This window comes from Colias eurytheme, chromosome 15, assembly GCF_061535395.1.
Source record: "Colias eurytheme isolate Ceu_HAF_F1 chromosome 15, ilColEury1 Martin Lab GWU primary, whole genome shotgun sequence".
Taxonomy (NCBI): Eukaryota; Metazoa; Arthropoda; class Insecta; order Lepidoptera; family Pieridae; genus Colias; species Colias eurytheme.
Window position 1 is genome coordinate 6,041,572 of NC_142994.1, and position 19,654 is coordinate 6,061,225.

The 19,654-nt window shown below is 33.5% G+C and overlaps 2 protein-coding genes across 4 annotated transcripts in view; one reads left to right on the forward strand and one right to left on the reverse strand.

Moving 5' to 3' along the window:
* Positions 1-10,997, reverse strand: part of LOC149902317 (uncharacterized) — a 232,142-nt gene extending 221,145 nt beyond the window's left edge. The window contains exons 1-3 of one of the 2 annotated variants that reach the window (XM_090110537.1): positions 10,430-10,997; positions 10,241-10,302; positions 9,508-10,166 (exon numbers count right to left, since the gene is read on the reverse strand). In XM_090110537.1, the coding sequence (XP_089966663.1) occupies positions 10,126-10,166; positions 10,241-10,302; positions 10,430-10,650 (324 nt within the window). In that variant the 5' untranslated portion in view covers positions 10,651-10,997 and the 3' untranslated portion in view covers positions 9,508-10,125. Of the gene's footprint in view, positions 1-9,507; positions 10,167-10,240; positions 10,303-10,429 lie in introns of those variants that run through there. The other variant, XM_090110538.1, reaches the window with a different exon arrangement.
* Positions 1-19,654, forward strand: part of SP1173 (major facilitator superfamily domain-containing protein SP1173) — a 30,844-nt gene that overhangs the window by 2,059 nt on the left and 9,131 nt on the right. For both annotated transcript variants that reach the window (XM_090110536.1, XM_090110535.1), the window contains one exon: positions 17,014-17,129. In XM_090110536.1, coding sequence (XP_089966662.1) covers positions 17,066-17,129 — 64 coding nt within the window. In that variant the 5' untranslated portion in view covers positions 17,014-17,065. The remainder of the gene's footprint in view (positions 1-17,013; positions 17,130-19,654) is intronic.

The window sequence follows — 19,654 nt, forward strand, 5'->3', positions numbered from 1 at the left end:
TGTGTCTTTGGATAATTATATTTTTAACGACGTCAAATATGTATTACCAAAATATTACCTATCTAATCTAGTTCATAAATAACACTTTTCCAAATTAAAACATGTAATATGGGTTAATTTCAACCTATTGCCTATGATCCGTAAACATCAGAAGTTAAACATTTTTTTAGGTGCTTAATATACAAACATCTACCTACGGTCATACGGCCAACAATATTTTCCGGCTATTTTATATCCTGAAAAAAAATCCTTTTGAATAAATCACATTAAATAAATATTTTTATTCATCGAACACAAATCATTTAGGATATCAGATGCAATAAGTCATTCATAGAGCGTGTCTTATCGTGAATTCATTGTTTGCAACGCAATGCCTTTTAAACGTAATGAATCAACACGGAATCAACAATAATTTACCCTAAGAGCACCGATAACACTGACATTCTTTCTTGCATTGTCTCAATTTCCTGTGCCAATGCCATCAATCAATGATACTCTGGTTCAAAATAATATGTTATGTTATCTTATATAAATATTGCTTACCATTTTTCATATAAACATTTCAATCTCAACATTTCGTCCAGGTTTTTATACGGATTCAAAACCTATCGTTCCATTCATTCAATTTGGAAGGAAGCCCTCAAAATTCAAGCCGGTATCGACCTCGTTAATTGTTTTAGTGTAAGAAACTTTCGTTTGATAATATGTATTATGAATGACCTTTGTGGATTTTTTTTAATTACTTTAATTTTAAAATATTGGATAGGTTGGGGATAGGTATACCTACTACAGTTGAACCTCGATAACTTAAACCTCGGTAACATAAAAACCTCTGTAACTTCAAAAAATAATGTGTTCCCTTCCCATCAGAGCCCAAAACCTCTTTAACTTAAAATACGCAACCTCTATAACTTAAATAAATAATCTCTGTATTTTCCCTGAGTAACTTCAAGAAATGTTTCCACAACCTCTATAACATAAAATTATTTGTCAATGAGTCATTTTGAAAGAGTGTCAAAACAAAAGGTTTCGGTATTTATTGCTTGCACGTGTTTACTATGTATTGTTAACGTAAACAATACATTACCTATTGTTTGCTTTATCGAAATTCTTCAAAGCTTTGCGGCGGTTAGCTTTATGACAACAACTTACTTGCATCTTAAGTTTTTGATTGTTGTCCTGGAAACATCACTTTACTTACTGTGTGATAAAACTAGTTTAAAATGAGTCCAAAAAAAAACTAACAACCCTCACCTATGCTGATAAATTAAAAGCTATAGAAGCAGTGAAAAATGGATAGACCCTTGATAACTTAAAACCTCTATAACTTAAAATATTTTGTGTTTCCCTTGGACTTTAACTTATCGAGGTTCTACTGTATATTATTAAGGATCCCAACCTAAAAGGTAAAAGACGGAACTCATAGGATCTCAGGAACGCGTGTAGGTATCAAGCTGAAATTTATACTAATTACTCAAGTCTAGGGTCTCTTGAAGCTGTGAAAAAATCAAATTTATAGGCCAAACGATACAGCCGTTTATGCTGCAAATTTTCGCAAATTTCGACATTCGCAAGGGAATCAAAACCTACTGGGTACTTCCCGATAGGTAATTCTTCTTCAGATCTTCATAGTATTGTGATATTATGTAGGTAATGTTATACCTACTATATTATCATCATAAACTTCCTTAAAATTGACCATGTTATTGCATTTAATTTCAAATATGTAACTAATTGTATGATTGATCTAATTAGGTTTCCTTTTTGTAACGAAATCAGCCCACTAAATCTTAATATGCAGCCGCCAAAGGCATTTAAACAGTTCTGTGTTAGTATTTACTCTCCTTTCATTGTGGCGTATTACCCGTGGTCCCCCCGCTATGACCCACTGGTGGGTCTACGGGTAATATTTTTTCCCCGTGGACCCACTGCTATAGAATGATATATATAGTGGGTCTCGTCGTATCAGCCGTGGGACGTCCACTACTGGACAAAGGCCTCCCTCAGGGTTTTCCACCACGACCGGTCACCGGCGGCCTAGTGGGTCTACGGGCACTTGAATTAAATGTAATTTTTACCCGTGGTCCCCTGCTGCCATGCTTTGACCAATATAGAGACACTAGACAGGATTATTATTTATTATATTATCTGCACTTCCCGGTTTATGTCCTGCGTAATTATTTCGAATTATCCATTGGTTATGGACAGTTCAGGTTACAGCTGATAATAAAATAAAAAATATAATTATTGGTTTTGTTATGTTATTATTTACCTAACTGCGACAGAAGAAAGATTATGATTTTCTCGACTCTATCCTACTAATATTATAAAATGTGAAAGTTTGTGAGGATAGATTTATGTGTATGTTTGTTACTCTTTCAAACAAATACTTCTGAACCGATTACGATGAAATTTAGCACACATATTGAGGGTACCTTGGATTAAATCATAGGATAAGTTTTAACTATGCAGGTTTTTCTGTGAAAACGCGGGCGAAGCCGCGGGCAGAAATCTAGTGTATGTATATTTTTTGGGCACGCCGCAAAGCAAAAACAGCTTGTCACAATTTTACGTAAGTGATGTGAGGTGTGTCTGCTTCAGAATTCAAATATAAGGCAAAGTTAAGGATTTTTGGTGCCAAAATGTAATTTTAAAAAGAAAATAATGTTTACAAACTTCATTCTATGTGTGTGAGTATGATATCAAAATAAATAAATTTTAACGGTCTCTATATCTTATATATAAAATTCTCGTGTCACAATGTTAGTCTGCATACTCCTCCGAAACGGGTGGACCGATTCTCATGAAACTGTGCATATCGGGTAAGTCTGAGAATCGGCCAACATCTATTTTTCATATGTACCACGGGCGAAGCCGGGGCGGACCGCTAGTTATCTCTATATACATATATGTAAAAATGAATCCCTATTTCTCCTGTTCACGGGGAAAAAATATTACCCGTAGACCCACCAGTGGGTCATAGCGGGGGGACCCCGGGTAATACGCCTTCATTGTTGGTAGTTTGGAATCATTACATAGAAAAAATAAACGGAGTACTTGTGAAATGCGTCACCCACAGACATGTATATTTAAGTAGACAACGCAAGTACCGCGATCTGTATGAAAACCAAGCGTGTCATATTTTTTGTACTGACCTTGACGCGTTATGACGTCACGAGCGCTTTTTAGTGATGTTAATTTCATTTTACGTTAAATCGATCAGGCCGCCACTCGCGCGGCGATTCTAGTATCATCCTATCCCATCGAAGTAAATCGAAAGAAATCAGATCAAACTAGATCTATGTCTAAGAGGTAGTCAAATAAATGAATCGTAATCGATTACTAAATCGATTCAAGACAGAAAAATGATAATTACCATAGACAGAGGGATGATAAAATAAAGTTATAAACCTTTTAATATTCTAACAAGTAAACTAATGTGTTTTAGCTTTTTCTTACATATGCCCATTGAGTTACCATGTACTACGTACTAGAGAGGCCATCGAAAGAAAGTAATGAAACTGTCAATCAATCAATCTTTATGTCCCGTTGCATCAATCCATTTTCCTTTTATGTTCGGGTTACTTGGAAAACTGAAAAAAACAAACATAGTCTAAGCAATAAGGAGTTTTCTTAAAAAACTCCCAAGATGACACTTTAACTTTTTTTTTTTTTTATTATTTATTATCAGAAACAATAAGGTTTACAAACATAAGTGTATAGTTGTGACTTAAAAAACCACTGAGGTTTATAGTGATGTTCGTATTTATATAATGACAATTTCGGTTTAACTGTTTAACAATTTTTATAAGTGAAGACTATACATATAATGTTTACATAGTATGAAGACACATTTTATAACTTTAATATACATAACTATAATTGGGCTATATAATATTCTTTGAGTTTACGTTTGATATTTATTTCATTAATACTATTTCTTAGTTTAATATCCAACCCATTCAATATATCCGGTAGCAAGTACGCGGTACGACGTTGACCATACATGTTTTTTGAGAATGGTTTAGTTAAGTTCTTAAGTGTTGTGTTACGTGTGTGGTAGCAGTTAGAGTTTATTATTTGATTTTTTGTTGTGAAAAAGTTTTCCTTGAGCAATTGAAGTTCAAATTTGTAATTAACTAACTAATGGCGTCCATGTCATAATATTTATTTTTAGTACCTTTGTATTAAAATACTTACTTAAAAGCTCTAGGTCAAGTCGTATTAAATGACAAAAAAAATCTATGCCTTTTTTTCTGAAAAATTGCTCCTTCAAATTATCATTTTTCTGTTCGATTATAAAATCGATTAGAATCGAGAACTGTTGCATCAAATGAACATCACTAACCACAAAATTGGACAGAAAAATGAGAACAGAAAAATGAGAAGACGCTATTCATTGCTTGTTATCATACGACGCGATCTTTACCGTGCCAAGTAAAAGCCGCAATGTATTCCGAATCATTTCGTATGATTTGGTATCCGTGTTTGTCACGATCGTTTTCCACAGATATTCTTTATTTGATTTTAAAATAAATAGTGCATATTCTGATTAGAAAATTACTTACCGGTGGAAGGAAACATCTCTGCTAACTCGGCCACTCACAGCTGTGGAGTTTCTACAGTTTATAACGGCGCAATTCGGCATTTTACTTTATTCAGCTTCACGTCTTTCCTTGGCGAACTGCAAGCGCGGACTGAGTATAGGCCAGCGTCAAGTAAGTTTCATAAACTTAGTTTGGACACGGGAAGTACATACACTCGCTTAGTCTATCTTGATACATGGCTGTGGCGTCACCATTACTGACCCAGTTGCTTGCACCGTGACGCGACTTGCTCTCCTTATCGATGTAAAAGAGTAGACGGTAGACCTTAACTTTCTTGTATGTTCAGTTATAATATATATATGTATATCAAATAAAATAGTACTAATTTCTGCAAATATATTGCATACAATACATTATAGTACAGTAGTTAGACATGGATAAGAACGTTTACCGAGAAAAATTGAATTAAAGCATAGATTTCTAATTTTTACATTCAATTAAAATACATTTTAGACTTTGTAGACTGTAATTAACCTTAAATAAGTATAGGTATGTACGTAGAATTTTATATATCTATCGATAATGGCACATGGAATGACGGACCTTATCTAAAGATGTCACGAATGACGAAACTGTTGTAGTGTGTCAATTTTTTTTAATTTATTCAGAATGCTCCGCTTTCTCCGCATCATTTCTATTTTCTACAAAAGACGTTCCTTAATATAGTAAAATGAGCCTAAAGACAACAATTACATATCAATTAGGTACATATCGAACACAAAAATTAAAACTTCAATTGATTGAAAACCGATACCCAAAAAAGCCGTAAGTATTGAGAACTTCCTTTGTTTTTTGAAACGTCCGGTCCGTTGACAATTAATTATACAAGATATACCTCTATACTTGCCTCTATACATGCTCTATACTAAGCCTTTATAGAATACATAACTTTAAATCATTATTCAGATAAAAAAATGTGAATTTATCGTATTCAACTTTATGTCATACAATTAAATACAATTTAAACACCTCCGTGTAAGAACCGCGAAACTAATATCTACGTGCCTCGACTTTAAATTACTAATAGTCTATTGATGTGTTGATAAATGGAAGCAACTTATTAGTATAGAATAGAAAAAATTAGACTGGGTAGGCATATACTTAATAGACTACGTGCAATGAAATACATAATATATATTGCACGCCTCATAAGCGAAGCGTTGAGGTGGGTACTACTGTCACTTCGCGCAAAACATCTGATTTTTCAAACTTAAAATGTCTTTATGTATCATACATTGCACTTGTAAGATAATACATACACACACATATTAAGAAAAAACACTATTTTTAACGTTCATGATATTTTTGATGTCATTTTTGTTATTTACTTAAACTAGTTATAAAACAGTTTAAAAAAGTTCTGTCTTGGACGTCCGTGTGTCTGTATGTGCGGATCCTTTTTCTTGTTAACACGATAGCGACCGAAATACTTTACTAATCGAGTCTTTTTTTTTCTCTTACGCTTGAGTATGCTCAGGAATAGAACCCTTTCATTTTTCAGGGTCTGATTCGATGTGGTTTAATTGTTATTAAATAAACAAAAATAATAATTAATAAATATTTATTAAAAAAAAATTATGAGGCGTGCACTTTTGGATTTTCCAAATTATTTGATTTTATGTTTATTACAATATCGTAATTGCAAGATATGACTGGGGCCTGGGGGCGCAGTGGTGACGGTGAGGTCGACTAATCGATAAGTTGAGGGTTCGAAACCAGGCGAGTGTGCAGAAAATAAATGATTTATTTTTCGATTTATCTGCACATCATGAGGACACCGGCATATCGAAGAATCAAAATTTCGATCACATATATTGTGATGTCACATAATAATTAGAAAATATACCCTCATCTGTTATTTAGATGAAACAATTTTTTATAAGCTGATTTCAATATCATGAACTTATAAAAACAACCTCTGCCACCATAAGCCTGCTGCAAATTAATTAATTAACAACTAATTGCACGCCTCATAAGCGAAGCGTTGAGGTGGGTACTACTGTCACTTCGCGCAAAACATCTGATTTTTCAAACTTAAAATGTCTTTATGTATCATACATTGCACTTGTAAGATAATACATACACACACATATTAAGAAAAAACACTATTTTTAACGTTCATGATATTTTTGATGTCATTTTTGTTATTTAAACTAGTTAAAAAACAGTTTAAAAAAGTTCTGTCTTGGACGTCCGTGTGTCTGTATGTGCGGATCCTTTTTCTTGTTAACACGATAGCGACCGAAATACTTTACTAATCGAGTCTTTTTTTTTCTCTTACGCTTGAGTATGCTCAGGAATAGAACCCTTTCATTTTTCAGGGTCTGATTCGATGTGGTTTAATTGTTATTAAATAAACAAAAATAATAATTAATAAATATTTATTAAAAAAAAATTATGAGGCGTGCACTTTTGGATTTTCCAAATTATTTAATTTTAATTTTGCACGCCTCATAAGCGAAGCGTTGAGGTGGGTACTACTGTCACTTCGCGCAAAACATCTGATTTTTCAAACTTAAAATGTCTTTATGTATCATACATTGCACTTGTAAGATAATACATACACACACATATTAAGAAAAAACACTATTTTTAACGTTCATGATATTTTTGATGTCATTTTTGTTATTTAAACTAGTTAAAAAACAGTTTAAAAAAGTTCTGTCTTGGACGTCCGTGTGTCTGTATGTGCGGATCATTTTTCTTGTTAACACGATAGCGACCGAAATACTTTACTAATCGAGTCTTTTTTTTTCTGTTACGCTTGAGTATGCTCAGGAATAGAACCCTTTCATTTTTCAGGGTCTGATTCGATGTGGTTTAATTGTTATTAAATAATCAAAAATAATAATTAATAAATAATTATTAAAAAAAAATTATCAGGCGTGCACTTTTGGATTTTCCAAATTATTTGTATTTACATTCTCGTGTTAGTTGCATGTAAGTTAAAACTTAAAACCGTCGATATTATATATTATGCATATAATATAAAATATCATCTACAAGTCATTAATTAAAGTTCAGACTTTGTCATTCTTTATTTGAGTCTTGCCTATCTAAATTATTCTCAGTCGGAACTCGGTAAATGAACTACATAATATTATTACAATGAATTAGTAGGCATTTATGAGTCCTGTAGTTTCTTAAGAACGAATCTAGGTACATATGTATATTATAAGTAGGTACCTATCTAATTGATTACTAAATAATATGTATTAATATTTTTTGATGTCGAAAACATTCGGACGTAAATAATGAATTTAGATACATATTATGATAAAGTTACGTTGGCAAGTACCAAGGTAGAATGGAAAAAACAAGAGTAAGTACCTACCTACAAATATTTATTGCTTGCAGCTTTTTCTGTTGCAATACGTAACTTTATACGGGTGTTATCGAAGTAGTGCTTACGTTGAGTATTTTACTACGAACAATAGCTTGAAATGATATAAAATGTTCATCTTCAACTTCCTCAGTAGTACATAGTAGGTTATAGTGCATAGGTATTATCTATCTACTCTATATTTAATCTTAATTTCTTTAGCTTAGTGGAACCTAGTAAGAATACATTTAAACATTAATTATACTCTTACTCCAGTCAGTCTAGACATTCAATTCACAATAATTCCAAAAGTTATCAAACTTCGGTCAAGTGAATGGTACATTGGGACGACTATAAATCCCATTTTGCAACCTTGTCCGCAGTCCGGAACTGCAAATAAATTATTTTTTGCTGTATGGTCCTGAAAAAAATTCCAAAAGTTCTGCAAACTTGGGGAAGTTTTCGATATAATATTTCATATCACGTATTAAATTTGCAACCAATCTCAGTGTACGGAACATCTTTTAATATTGAATATTAATGTTTTTTTTTTTTTATTAAACTGAATGAGGTTGCAAATTTGTAAATGCACCAGAATAGATGTTTTCGAAGTTTGCAACCAAGTTCCAAAACTTTTGTAATTATTCCGAGACCACCTTACTCGAAAAAATGACCACGAATTAAAAATAATTATAAATAAACATGTTCCGGTCAACGAAAAAGGTTGCAAATTTATACAACCGTTCGGTATATATTTCCGATATCTGTGTTAAGACGATACACAAAAAAAAATCCACTGCTTGGCGGGCGGAGTCTAATAAGTAATAGCTCGCTATCGCGAACGCGGGTGTGCGCGAAGTGACGAAGTCATTCTTGCAAACTCGCCGCGCTGCCGCTGGCCGAACAAACATGTATGGAGTCGTCATACAGTTATAATATTGTCATACATTTATTTAATTGTTGATTTATTGGTTTTATTTTCTTGCTTATAAACAAATAATCTTCTTTTTAACAACTACTTAGACATTATTAATAATAATTATTATCATTTCGTAATGTTTACTTTATTACAAAATAATACAGGTATAAATAAATAATACAGAATAATCTTTAAAATAACAAAAAATATTGTTACTCTGAAAAAATGAAATGGTACTCAATAACGCGGACTACTGAATTGATTTAGATAGAATTTGATGCTGACGTAGATATTACATCATGTCCAGAAATGAAAGGTACTATTTCTGAAAGAAGTTATAAACCCTAATTCTTCTCAGTCAAAGTCAAGAGTGGAAGATATCACTAATACAGTAAAACTGATGCGAAACTTTGGATGTTAATTTGTATATTTTTTTGTTAGTTGTTACTTAATCACGTCAAGACTACATTACCAATTTTGATAAAATATAGCTAATTGCCTGGATTTACACATAGGATACTTTTTATCCGAACTGAACACTTCTGTGGGATAAAACAGGATTCACGATATAACCTAATTCCAAGCGGGTAAAGCCGCGGTCGGAATGATATTTTTTTAAATAGAAAAATTGTTTTAAAAAAAATCACAAAATATATTGACGCATGTATTTATTTTTTGCACTCTATTATAATTGTAATTATTCATTACAAATAATCAAAATAAAATAGCCAGAACAAAGTTAGGCCCTGGTAGGGTAGGTAGGCAGGTACAGCAATGTGAGACGAACACTGGCTTATTTATACCAATAATAATGTATTATAAACATTAAATTAAGTTTACAACAAAAATACATAATATTAGCTAATGTGAAAACGAATCAACCAATCATCCCACAACAATGAAATGTGCACACAAATATTCACCCAAATCGGTTCATGTGATTAGGAGGAGTGACTGCAGCGCCATCTTCCGGGCCCAATTGTGTTTCCAGATCACCCAGGAACTCAATTTAATATACTTACACAAAATTATTCGAAATTAAAACTCACATTACTATGTAAATATGAATATAAACCTGTTTTAGTACTAAGCAATTTCCCGCACAGGTGTAGTAAGTATAAATGAAATAAATATCAACATCAAATTCTTTATACAACATACTTATCTACCACCTACTAAGAAATGTAATTCTTGAAATTTTTTCGTATTTTTTTTAAATATAATACTACTCCAATGAGCTCCTGTTCCATATCACGTCCGCCATACTTCCACTAAGTTCACCATGATTTTTTATTTCTTTGCACTTTGTTGCTTTTTGCTAAAAATGGAATCATGCGATAAAACCAGTAGAACGTTGATAACATACATTTTTGACTGAATAAAGGTACTTACGAAGGAGTGGGTTCACATTGTGAACAATCAGTGGGTTTATTTTCCTTCTGGATTCCGGATTTCTGAAAAGATTATCTATGCTATAAATGAAAAAAATCTTACACTTTCATTCGTTATGTACTTAAAACAGGGGTACATATCAAACATCGTCTATAATACAATTATCATCAAATTTAAAATAAAACCAACTTCTTCATTAATTTGTTCCAATTGTAAGCATTCTTTTTTCTCCAACCTTTATGTTTCTTCTTCTTATTTTCTTTATTGTCCCCATTTGTCTCATTTTGTCTTATCGTGTTGTCACCCTTTTTTACGATTGCGCGAGCGACACAAGTTCCCCATGTGACGGCCGTAGCGGGAATGACTCGTGCAGCGATCGGGGTAGGAAGGTACAGGGCGGCTCTCGCCATATTGGCTGGTCGCGCGCTAATTTCAAGTATTTCTTGTTTATTTCAAAACCATCGCATATTTCAAAATTCTAAATCGGTAGACGTATAGGTTGTATATTTTATAGTTAATATCCAAAAAGTCGTAACTTTACGTTTGTTATTTTGAAGATGCCAGAGATTATAAAAAAATAACAATGAGAACTTTGTATTTTTTTTCTATCGAGAAAATATCATGGAATCATGTTTCTAAAACGGTAGACGTATTGTGTTACTATTGAACTTTCTTGTCAAGAATTTTCATCACGACAACTTTAATAATATAAAAATTACGAAGGTTTGAAAAGGGCCGTAAATGTTAGAAAAATTAATTCATCACCTTAAGTTTGCAGAACTTTTGGAATTTTTTTCACGACCATACAGCAAAAAATAATTTAATTGCAATTTTAACAATGTTCCGTACACTTAGATTGATTGCAAATTTAATACGTGACATTAAATATTATATCGAAAACTTCCCCAAGTTTGCAGAACTTTTGGAATTTTTTTCACGACCATACAGCAAAAAAATAATTTAATTGCAATTTTAACAATGTTCCGGACTGCGGACAAGGTTGCAAAATGAGATTTATTGTCGTCCCAATGTACCATTTACTTGACCGAAGTTTGAAAACTTTTGGAATTATTGTTAAATTCTCGATTTTCAATGTCGATTCTGACTGATCTATCTGTCCATTATATTATTTGCTTTTTGACAGCTTCACGCCTATGAAGGATTGTATTGTCTATGTTAAAATATGACAAATAATTATTGTACTTCATGGACATGCCCCGCCCACTTAGTGATGTCTACACAGAATTATTCAATGATGGGTCGATAGATTATAATAATCGATAGAAATACTCTGTAAAATATATCTTATACAGAAAAACTCTTCTATTATGTTATATAATTTAAACATAAAGACAACCAAATTGCAAGATAGAAACCAATAAATAATAAAATATTAATTTAGTTTAGTTTTAACATAAAATGCATAGATATGTGGTCTTATTACATATCTTATTAGTATGTTTACGTCGTTATTATAATTTACGCACCTGATTCGATTTATGATAATATTTTGAATTTATAATTGAAATAGTATCACAATCGATAATCGTTTGTACATCACTTCTGGTATCACCCGTCGAGCTGTCAAAAAGCAATTCTTATAGTGGACAGACTATAAGAACACTTATTTATTAATAACTAGCGGTCCGCCCCGGCTTCGCCCGTGGTATATGTTTACGTTTTCTCTACATAAAAACCTTCTTCGTACTTCAAGGAATATAATAAAAAAAGAATTATCGAAATCGGTTCAGCCGTTCTCGAGTTATGCGCTTACCAACACATTTTGCGATTCATTTTTATATATAAGACTAGCGGTCCGCCCCGGCTTCGCCCGTGGTACATGTTTACTCTACATAAGAACCATCCTCGTACTTCAAGAAATATAATAAAAAAAGAATTATCGAAATCGGTTCAGCCGTTCTCGAGTTATGCGCTTACCAACACATTTTGCGATTCATTTTTATATATAAGATGAAAGATATATTACGGACGAATATAAGATTGTTATGACTAAAAGATTATGATGATACATGTAATTATATAGAGTGGAACGTCCCCGTTTGCGTTGTTTGACTTTTTAGTTTATATAAATCACGCATACAGCAGGATTCAGCAGCTCTACAGCTCTCCACGTCGTGTAATTTATATTGTTACCTATTTCTTTTCCTAATATGTAGTATTATTAGCTGATTTTAAGAGTTAATTCGGCCAGCCACACAAAAAACTTGACGCTACCGATCTACCCTATTTTATAATTTAAGTATACATTTCATCTAATATTTCGATTAATTTAATAAATGATCAAATAAATAATCTTTCTTTCTTCTTCTTTCTTTCTAATAGCTATGTTAAGAATGAAGAAAGAAACAGTCTTTTTAAAATTGTCCTAACTAACTATATTCGTTTGAATAAAAGACCATATTGTGTAAGAAAATGATAATAAGATGGTACGTACTACGTACCTACCTAATACTTGTATACGTAGTATATTATTATTAGTCTGTGCTAATACCTATGCTTCGAATGTATTCAAATGTATTGCCGATATTGGAGCAAAAAATTCCCTGTACCTGCTAACTGTCACTATGCTATGTTATTTTAAGGGCCGATTTTTCAATGCTTGGATAAAACTTATCCGTCCAATAAAGTATTTCACGATAATATTAATATGTCACGTAAACTGTCAAATACGGACAATTATTATAGTCCTTTTCATTTAGGATGATTCCTGTGACACTTCATCGTGTTCCGAATTACGTATTTTATGTTTAAAAAGTCAAAATAATTTTAGTGCGTAATATTTTTATTTTATGGCGGCATTATTAACAAAAATATAAAAATGAAACATCTTAAGCTTATAAATCAAAAACAGTATTGTTTAGTTTAATATAATGAAAAATAAAATAAAATAACACAAAAATATAATACCTACGCAATTCGTGTACATGAAATGGATCGTTGAAAAATCATAGCGTTGGAAAATCATATAATCGGCGCCCATCTTGTGATCGTTTGTCAATCGAGTCAATCGTCTAGTACGAGTACGTCAGCCTTGTATACAAGTTGCATTTTTATATTGATACTTTACGTGGTATTCTGTTATTTTTACTAATTGTTATTGTTGACTTTTTGTTGCTGTTGTTTGCTAAGTTTCCTTAGTTAATTGTTGGCGAAATGCCGAAAAAACTAATTTTGGTACTTTATTCAAATCGATTTCATTTCCATATAGAATATTATCGATTATTGGAAACAATTGATACGATTTCAGGAACCGACATCTCTACACGTGTCAATAATCGATGTGTCACAGAAATCATCTTAGGTGGAAAGGACTATAGAATACGTTATCAAAATGATAGTTTTATACATTATTCGACGAATAAGTTTTATCCAGGCATTGAAAAATCGGCCCTAAATAATATTTCGTGTGTTGTAATCAACTGTTATTTTTTGTAAAATAATGTAATACGGTGACGTGATACAAAATGTGTGGCCTGCCCTCAGGCTTGTAAACGAAGCGTCGCCGGTCACGCATGTCGACAGACCTTCGCCGTTTATAGCGGTGACGACATCACACTCCCAATCCCAACATACATTGTCAGCTACTAAATTGAAGCTTCTTGAACTTCTATTGGGTTATCTATGTTTGAAAGCATGTTGATTATTTTTTATCAATTTGAACAAAATTAATGAATTCGTTTAAGAAACTAAATATAGCTCTTGTGCCAATTGTTTATGATCTATATTATCTAAAGTATTATTGTAGTACTTATATATTTTGTTTTCTTTACAACATTGGTTATTAAAGCGTGTTTAATTAATAAAACGTGAAATGACAACCTATTTTGCCTGTCTAGGTTTTCTTTTACAAAGTAATGATCAAATTTTATGCGTGAAAAATCTTATCTGTTCTTATATCTTCTTCTTCTTTATATATAAAAATGAATCGCAAAATGTGTTGGTAAGCGCATAACTCGAGAACGGCTGAACCGATTTCGATAATTCTTTTTTTATTATATTCCTTGAAGTACGAGGATGGTTTTTACGTAGAGAAAACGTAAATATGTACCACGGGCGAAGCCGGGGCGGACCGCTAGTTGTTTATAACTATACTTATGTAAAATGAATGAAACTGTGTTAAATTACTCATATATTATACGTAGGATAATATATGAATCAGAATGCTTGAATCATCCGTAGGCGCCAAGCGCATGATGTCAAAAGTGCACATTGATATTAGGCGATCCTCACACTGCCCCGCATCACGCTGCATGTTGCATGTCGAAGCACCTACGCGCGTTCCTGCGGGAGTGCAGATATGCATCATCGTGCGGGTTTTTTGCGCGCTCACGCGCGTAGGTGCATTTGTAGATTCACGCACGGCGCGGCGGCTCTCATTAATCATTTATTCGCCGTTCTCTGTGGTGAGAGCATCACGATAGTTTTGATAAAAATGGTTAATAGTGTGGAACTCATTCAGGACGCTGCCATTATACTAACTGTTTGGTTTTTGTACGAGCAAATTAAAAGAAATCGTGCCTATAGAAGATACTGGGTACATCCTTATTTACAAACAAGATCTTTAAATGGGTCATTTGTTAATAAATCGATCGATATCGAGATCCATTTTCTAACACATACGTCACACCCATTCAAACTCACGCGCGGCACTGCGGGATTCGGTGTGCCATACCTTGCGTCTCGCCCCGCACCTATGCGCGGGGATGCATGTTTCTCCGCGTGTATGCGCGTGACCCGCATGAACGCGCGTGGTTGCATTTTCAGTGTGTTGGACTGTGCGTGTTTTCTATACAAACGGAGATACTTACAAGTAACGTTAAACACGCAGTCACGCAACATGCAGCATGATGCGGGGCAGTGTGAGGATCGCCTTACACCTCAGAACTCACTATACCTACGTAGATAATATACTATGGTATAATAAATGAAATAGAATAGTTTAGAACCAATTATTGAGAGAGATTTTTTAAATAAGTAATAGTTGCTTACAACATAAAAATTATACTTCTCAATTCTCATACGGAAAACGTTACGAACATTTCTGTATTAGGTATTTTCTTAATCCCACCACTTTTAACTACGAGAGTACAAAGACATGTGTTGAAAATGTTTCGTAATACATTACGTTGTTGTATTATTGTATACATTACTGAGCGTTCGATTTTTTGTCAAACAATTCTATAAATAAGTCTCTAACCTGACCCCATTAGTCATAATTTATTGCAAGAAACGAAGGCGTCGAGTTCTCTCTGCTTGAAATCAACAAAACAAAAAGTAATTGTATAAAATACAACGTAGGTATATGTATAAGAACATTGATATGGATAATAAATACAGACTAAAAAAAGATCATGTGTGCCGAAAACACGTGTCTGATGTGGAACTTCTTTGACAAGATTCAAAGATAACAATATCGTCGCCTTACTCCATGACGTAACGGCATTGCCATGACGCGACCTTGAAATTTTACTCTCAATGCACCTAAAGAAGTTTCACTTCAATAAAATGGACTTATAAGCAATGTAAATTTTTAATTCATATTTCTATTTCAACTGAAGTTGCCTTTTTTCGTGAAACAGTCACACATACAACATACAATTAAAATGGAACTTTAGTATATATGCTTTATTGGGTCTTTTTCTTTCCATGTACAATGCTGGTTTAATTTTTATTTCAAAAATTATGCCTTTTTTAAGGATTATTAATTTTTTTTTAAGTTTTACTTAGACTTTATGTCTAAAATAAATGTTAACAGTAAGAAATTAATATAGTTTACTATCCAATCCCAAGATATTTTTTCTCTATATAAATTATTACTTTAGTTATAAACGAATATATGTGTATAAGAATTGAGACTTACGAGATATTCAACTTTATTACAGCCATATTACGGCTGTGAGCGTCTAGCACCGTAGCGGTCTAACCGGTCTCTCAGTGCCAGCAACAACGTGAAAAAAAAAATTGCCAAAAAATATAGTTTTACGTTCAGCAACACATTTTTGGCGATTAGTTTTTATTTTAATTTACTTTATTAATTAAAATTACCTACGTATCTACTACCTATCTAAAGTTTGTGAAGTGGGAAGAATGTACTGGAAGGAGCTGATATTTTCAAAATTTTCACGATCTTCTTAAATTTCAGGCATCGCTTTATGGAGGAAGTAGAACACATAAGAAATTTTGAATATTTCCTGTACTTAATGAAAAAAAAAAAAACATTTCAATACAAATACACATAGCAAAAATAACATAAATGGGCATGTATCGTGCTGTGTTATTAGAGAGTGGTGGAATTTATAGTTCATGGAAATAGTTGGTGGGCATTAAAACTACCAGAATGAGGTCAATAGTTGTAAATTGTAGATTTCAATCTTCATGTTTTTACTAGACATCTTTATAAAACAATAACTATCTACTATTTTCTTACTCATATTATAACTACCTTTCCTACATATAAAAAATTGTTAATTTAATGTTGCTTAATAACGGAATAATTCAAACAATTCAAGTTAATTGTGTCACAATGGTTAGGGATGAGATCACAGTAATAGAGGATCACGTCATTTCGCGTAACTATTTTAAAATTAACGTTCATTGTAAACGTCTATAATAAACTGGTGTCATATGTGGGCGTACAAATACACGACCGTGGCCTCGTTAAAAACCCTAAAACAAAAAATTGCATTAAATTCGATTGAAGATGTTATCCAATTTGTGTGTAAATTGTAATGCTTTGTTATTTTTGTTTCCAGGTGCAAGATGTTAAAGTAAAATTCCATAAATTCAAGAACAGAAAACGCCAAGATGGGATCCTTTGTGAACAGAAACTTGATAACTTTAAAATGCGTGCTCTTTTGCTTCTTAGCAGGTCAGTGTATTTTCTTATCGCTAACTGGCTATAACATAATAACGGACGCTCTATAAAATAAATGACATCGATGTTGCAAAGTCAAAACGTTTCTTACATATAAATCGAGAGAGTATAACAAAAACTAGTTCTTTGGAGATGTTCGCCGATTTCATAGTGTCTACAGTCTCGACTCTCGAGCAGTGTTGCAAGCTTCCTTCTAAGGAACGTCGGTCGCCAATGGTAACGAATGATTTAGGGACCATTCACCTCGATCTCCGGCCCCGTACAATACAATCGGGAACACGATCGTCTATATAAAATACCCGTATATTGTGCGCAGATGCTTGCCTTTAATATTAGTCGCATATGCGAAACTGGTTTGAGTTAAACGATACATTTGCCATACTTTTACAATTATGTATATTGTATAGGTTAAGTTATAAGTATGTCATTCTCAATGTAGGCTTATACCATATTCATTCATTCAAGCTAGTTTCATAAAAATAATAATATATCGATGAAATCATCATTCAAGGATTTTATGATTTAATCTCTATTATTTTTTTTAAGTAGGTATCTTAATTTATAATAATAATAATAATAAGGGCGTAGGGATGTGACGACCCCATCGCCCGCGGTTGAAATATCTGTTGTCTACGTGACAACAGATATTCCACCCGTGCAATCAGTCAACCCGCAGGACACCTTGTGGCGGGGTGTCGGGGAGTAGCGACCCCGCGGGAACCGAGTGCTCCCGGGGGAGGCCCCTGTCTTCATCTCCGGCTCGCCTTCACTGGCCGGTCGGAGTGAAGCCTGACGAGGACAGTACCCCCACCTCTGGCTTGCCTTAACCGGCCGGCCAGAGTGGAGTCGCGAGAGCTTTTAGCTCGAAGGGTGGATGCGAATCATAAGTGGCGAGTGGGCACGTGATGCTGGACCCTCAGGGAGCGCGTGATCGTAGTTTAAAGTCCAGGGACGCCTCTCCACCCTTAGCTGCTCACAATATGTTGCCCCCTTGTCGCACTATTGCAGTGACTTATTTCGGGGGCCCATACAGTGAGAGGGCGAGTCACCACCTGCCAACATATTTTTACTTTCTTTTAGTAGAAAGGCAGGTGCCATAGTTTCCCATAGTCCCCAGTACCAGTCCATTTAGCATCCCAATCCATAGCCCAATTATTAAATTTCCATACCCTGCAATAGTCCTACATCGGCCGCGGACTGCCTAGGGCTGTATCTCTATAGTGCAGTCATGGGCAGGCTGCGGCTGGTGTCCCACAACACATTAAAAGTCTCGAAAGGGCCTCTGCGTGTTGGATCCGTGTCCCCACGTAAGCCTTCTAAAGATCCGGGTACTGTCCTTCTGGTGGTACCCGAGTATTATGGAGAAGAGAAACATAATAATAATAATACAAAAGATTTATTGCAACCAACAGAACACACACAATAATACACAATACAAAAAAGGGAAAACAAACATAAAATAACACAAAATAATACGGAATTTACAGATTACAATAGTAATTATAAGTACACAAATGTATTATGTGTGTTGCGCACTGGCTGCAATTAGGCCCTGGCTCAGCATAATGTTGTGGGAGCAAGCTCCACAACGCTGATAATTCTGCCAGATACCCAGATGAATAGTTTGCGCCTCCAATCAAGTATGTATATATAAGTATAATAAAAATAGAATAATTAAGAATTCAAAGCAATAATAAATGTGTAATAATAATGATATACAAGCAGTAGAATAGATATATATTTGGTCAATTAAAATCAATATTTATATGTGGGTATATATATGTATAATGTGTTAATTTATAAATTAGGATACGTATTGTCAAAGCAAATAAAATTAAGATGATTGTAAATTAAGCAGTAGTGTTTTGTAAGTGCGACGAAAGTTGGATTTGCATTTGAGTTTTTTTATTGGAGGTGGTATGTTATTCCAACATTTCGTCGCATTATATTTAAATGACCCACGAAAGGCGGTAGTCTTATGTTGCGGAATTGATAACTCTAGGGTCCCACTTCTTATTTCACCTCTTTTAGTATCCTTACGCCACAATAGTTTTGTGTACAGATATTCAGGCTGCTTTGTATTGATCGTATCAAATAAAAGGCAAGCTAATAATAAATCTTGCCGACCTTTCATTTTTAAAAACTTTATGCTATTGAGAAAAGGTAATAGGTACCTAACTAACAAAAATATAGTGCCTATGGTGGTTTTGTATGGGTAATGCAGTTAAAAAATACTCCCTTTTACTATAAGTATTATGATCATGAGTCATGACCACAGTCCTGACAGTACAAAATAGAAATCGCAAATACGTATTACGTACATACCGCGATCGAAATCGTCACATGTGCAACTAGTATGTACTTAGCTTACAAATAGTTAAGTCATTTTAATAATATAAACGATTTTTAGTGGACATATTTATGTATAAATGAAAAATTGATGTTCGATTGAATCAGTGTCGGTGCGGTGGTGTACCATAAAAACCAAGGAATTTAGTAGCAATCGATTTAAAATTAAG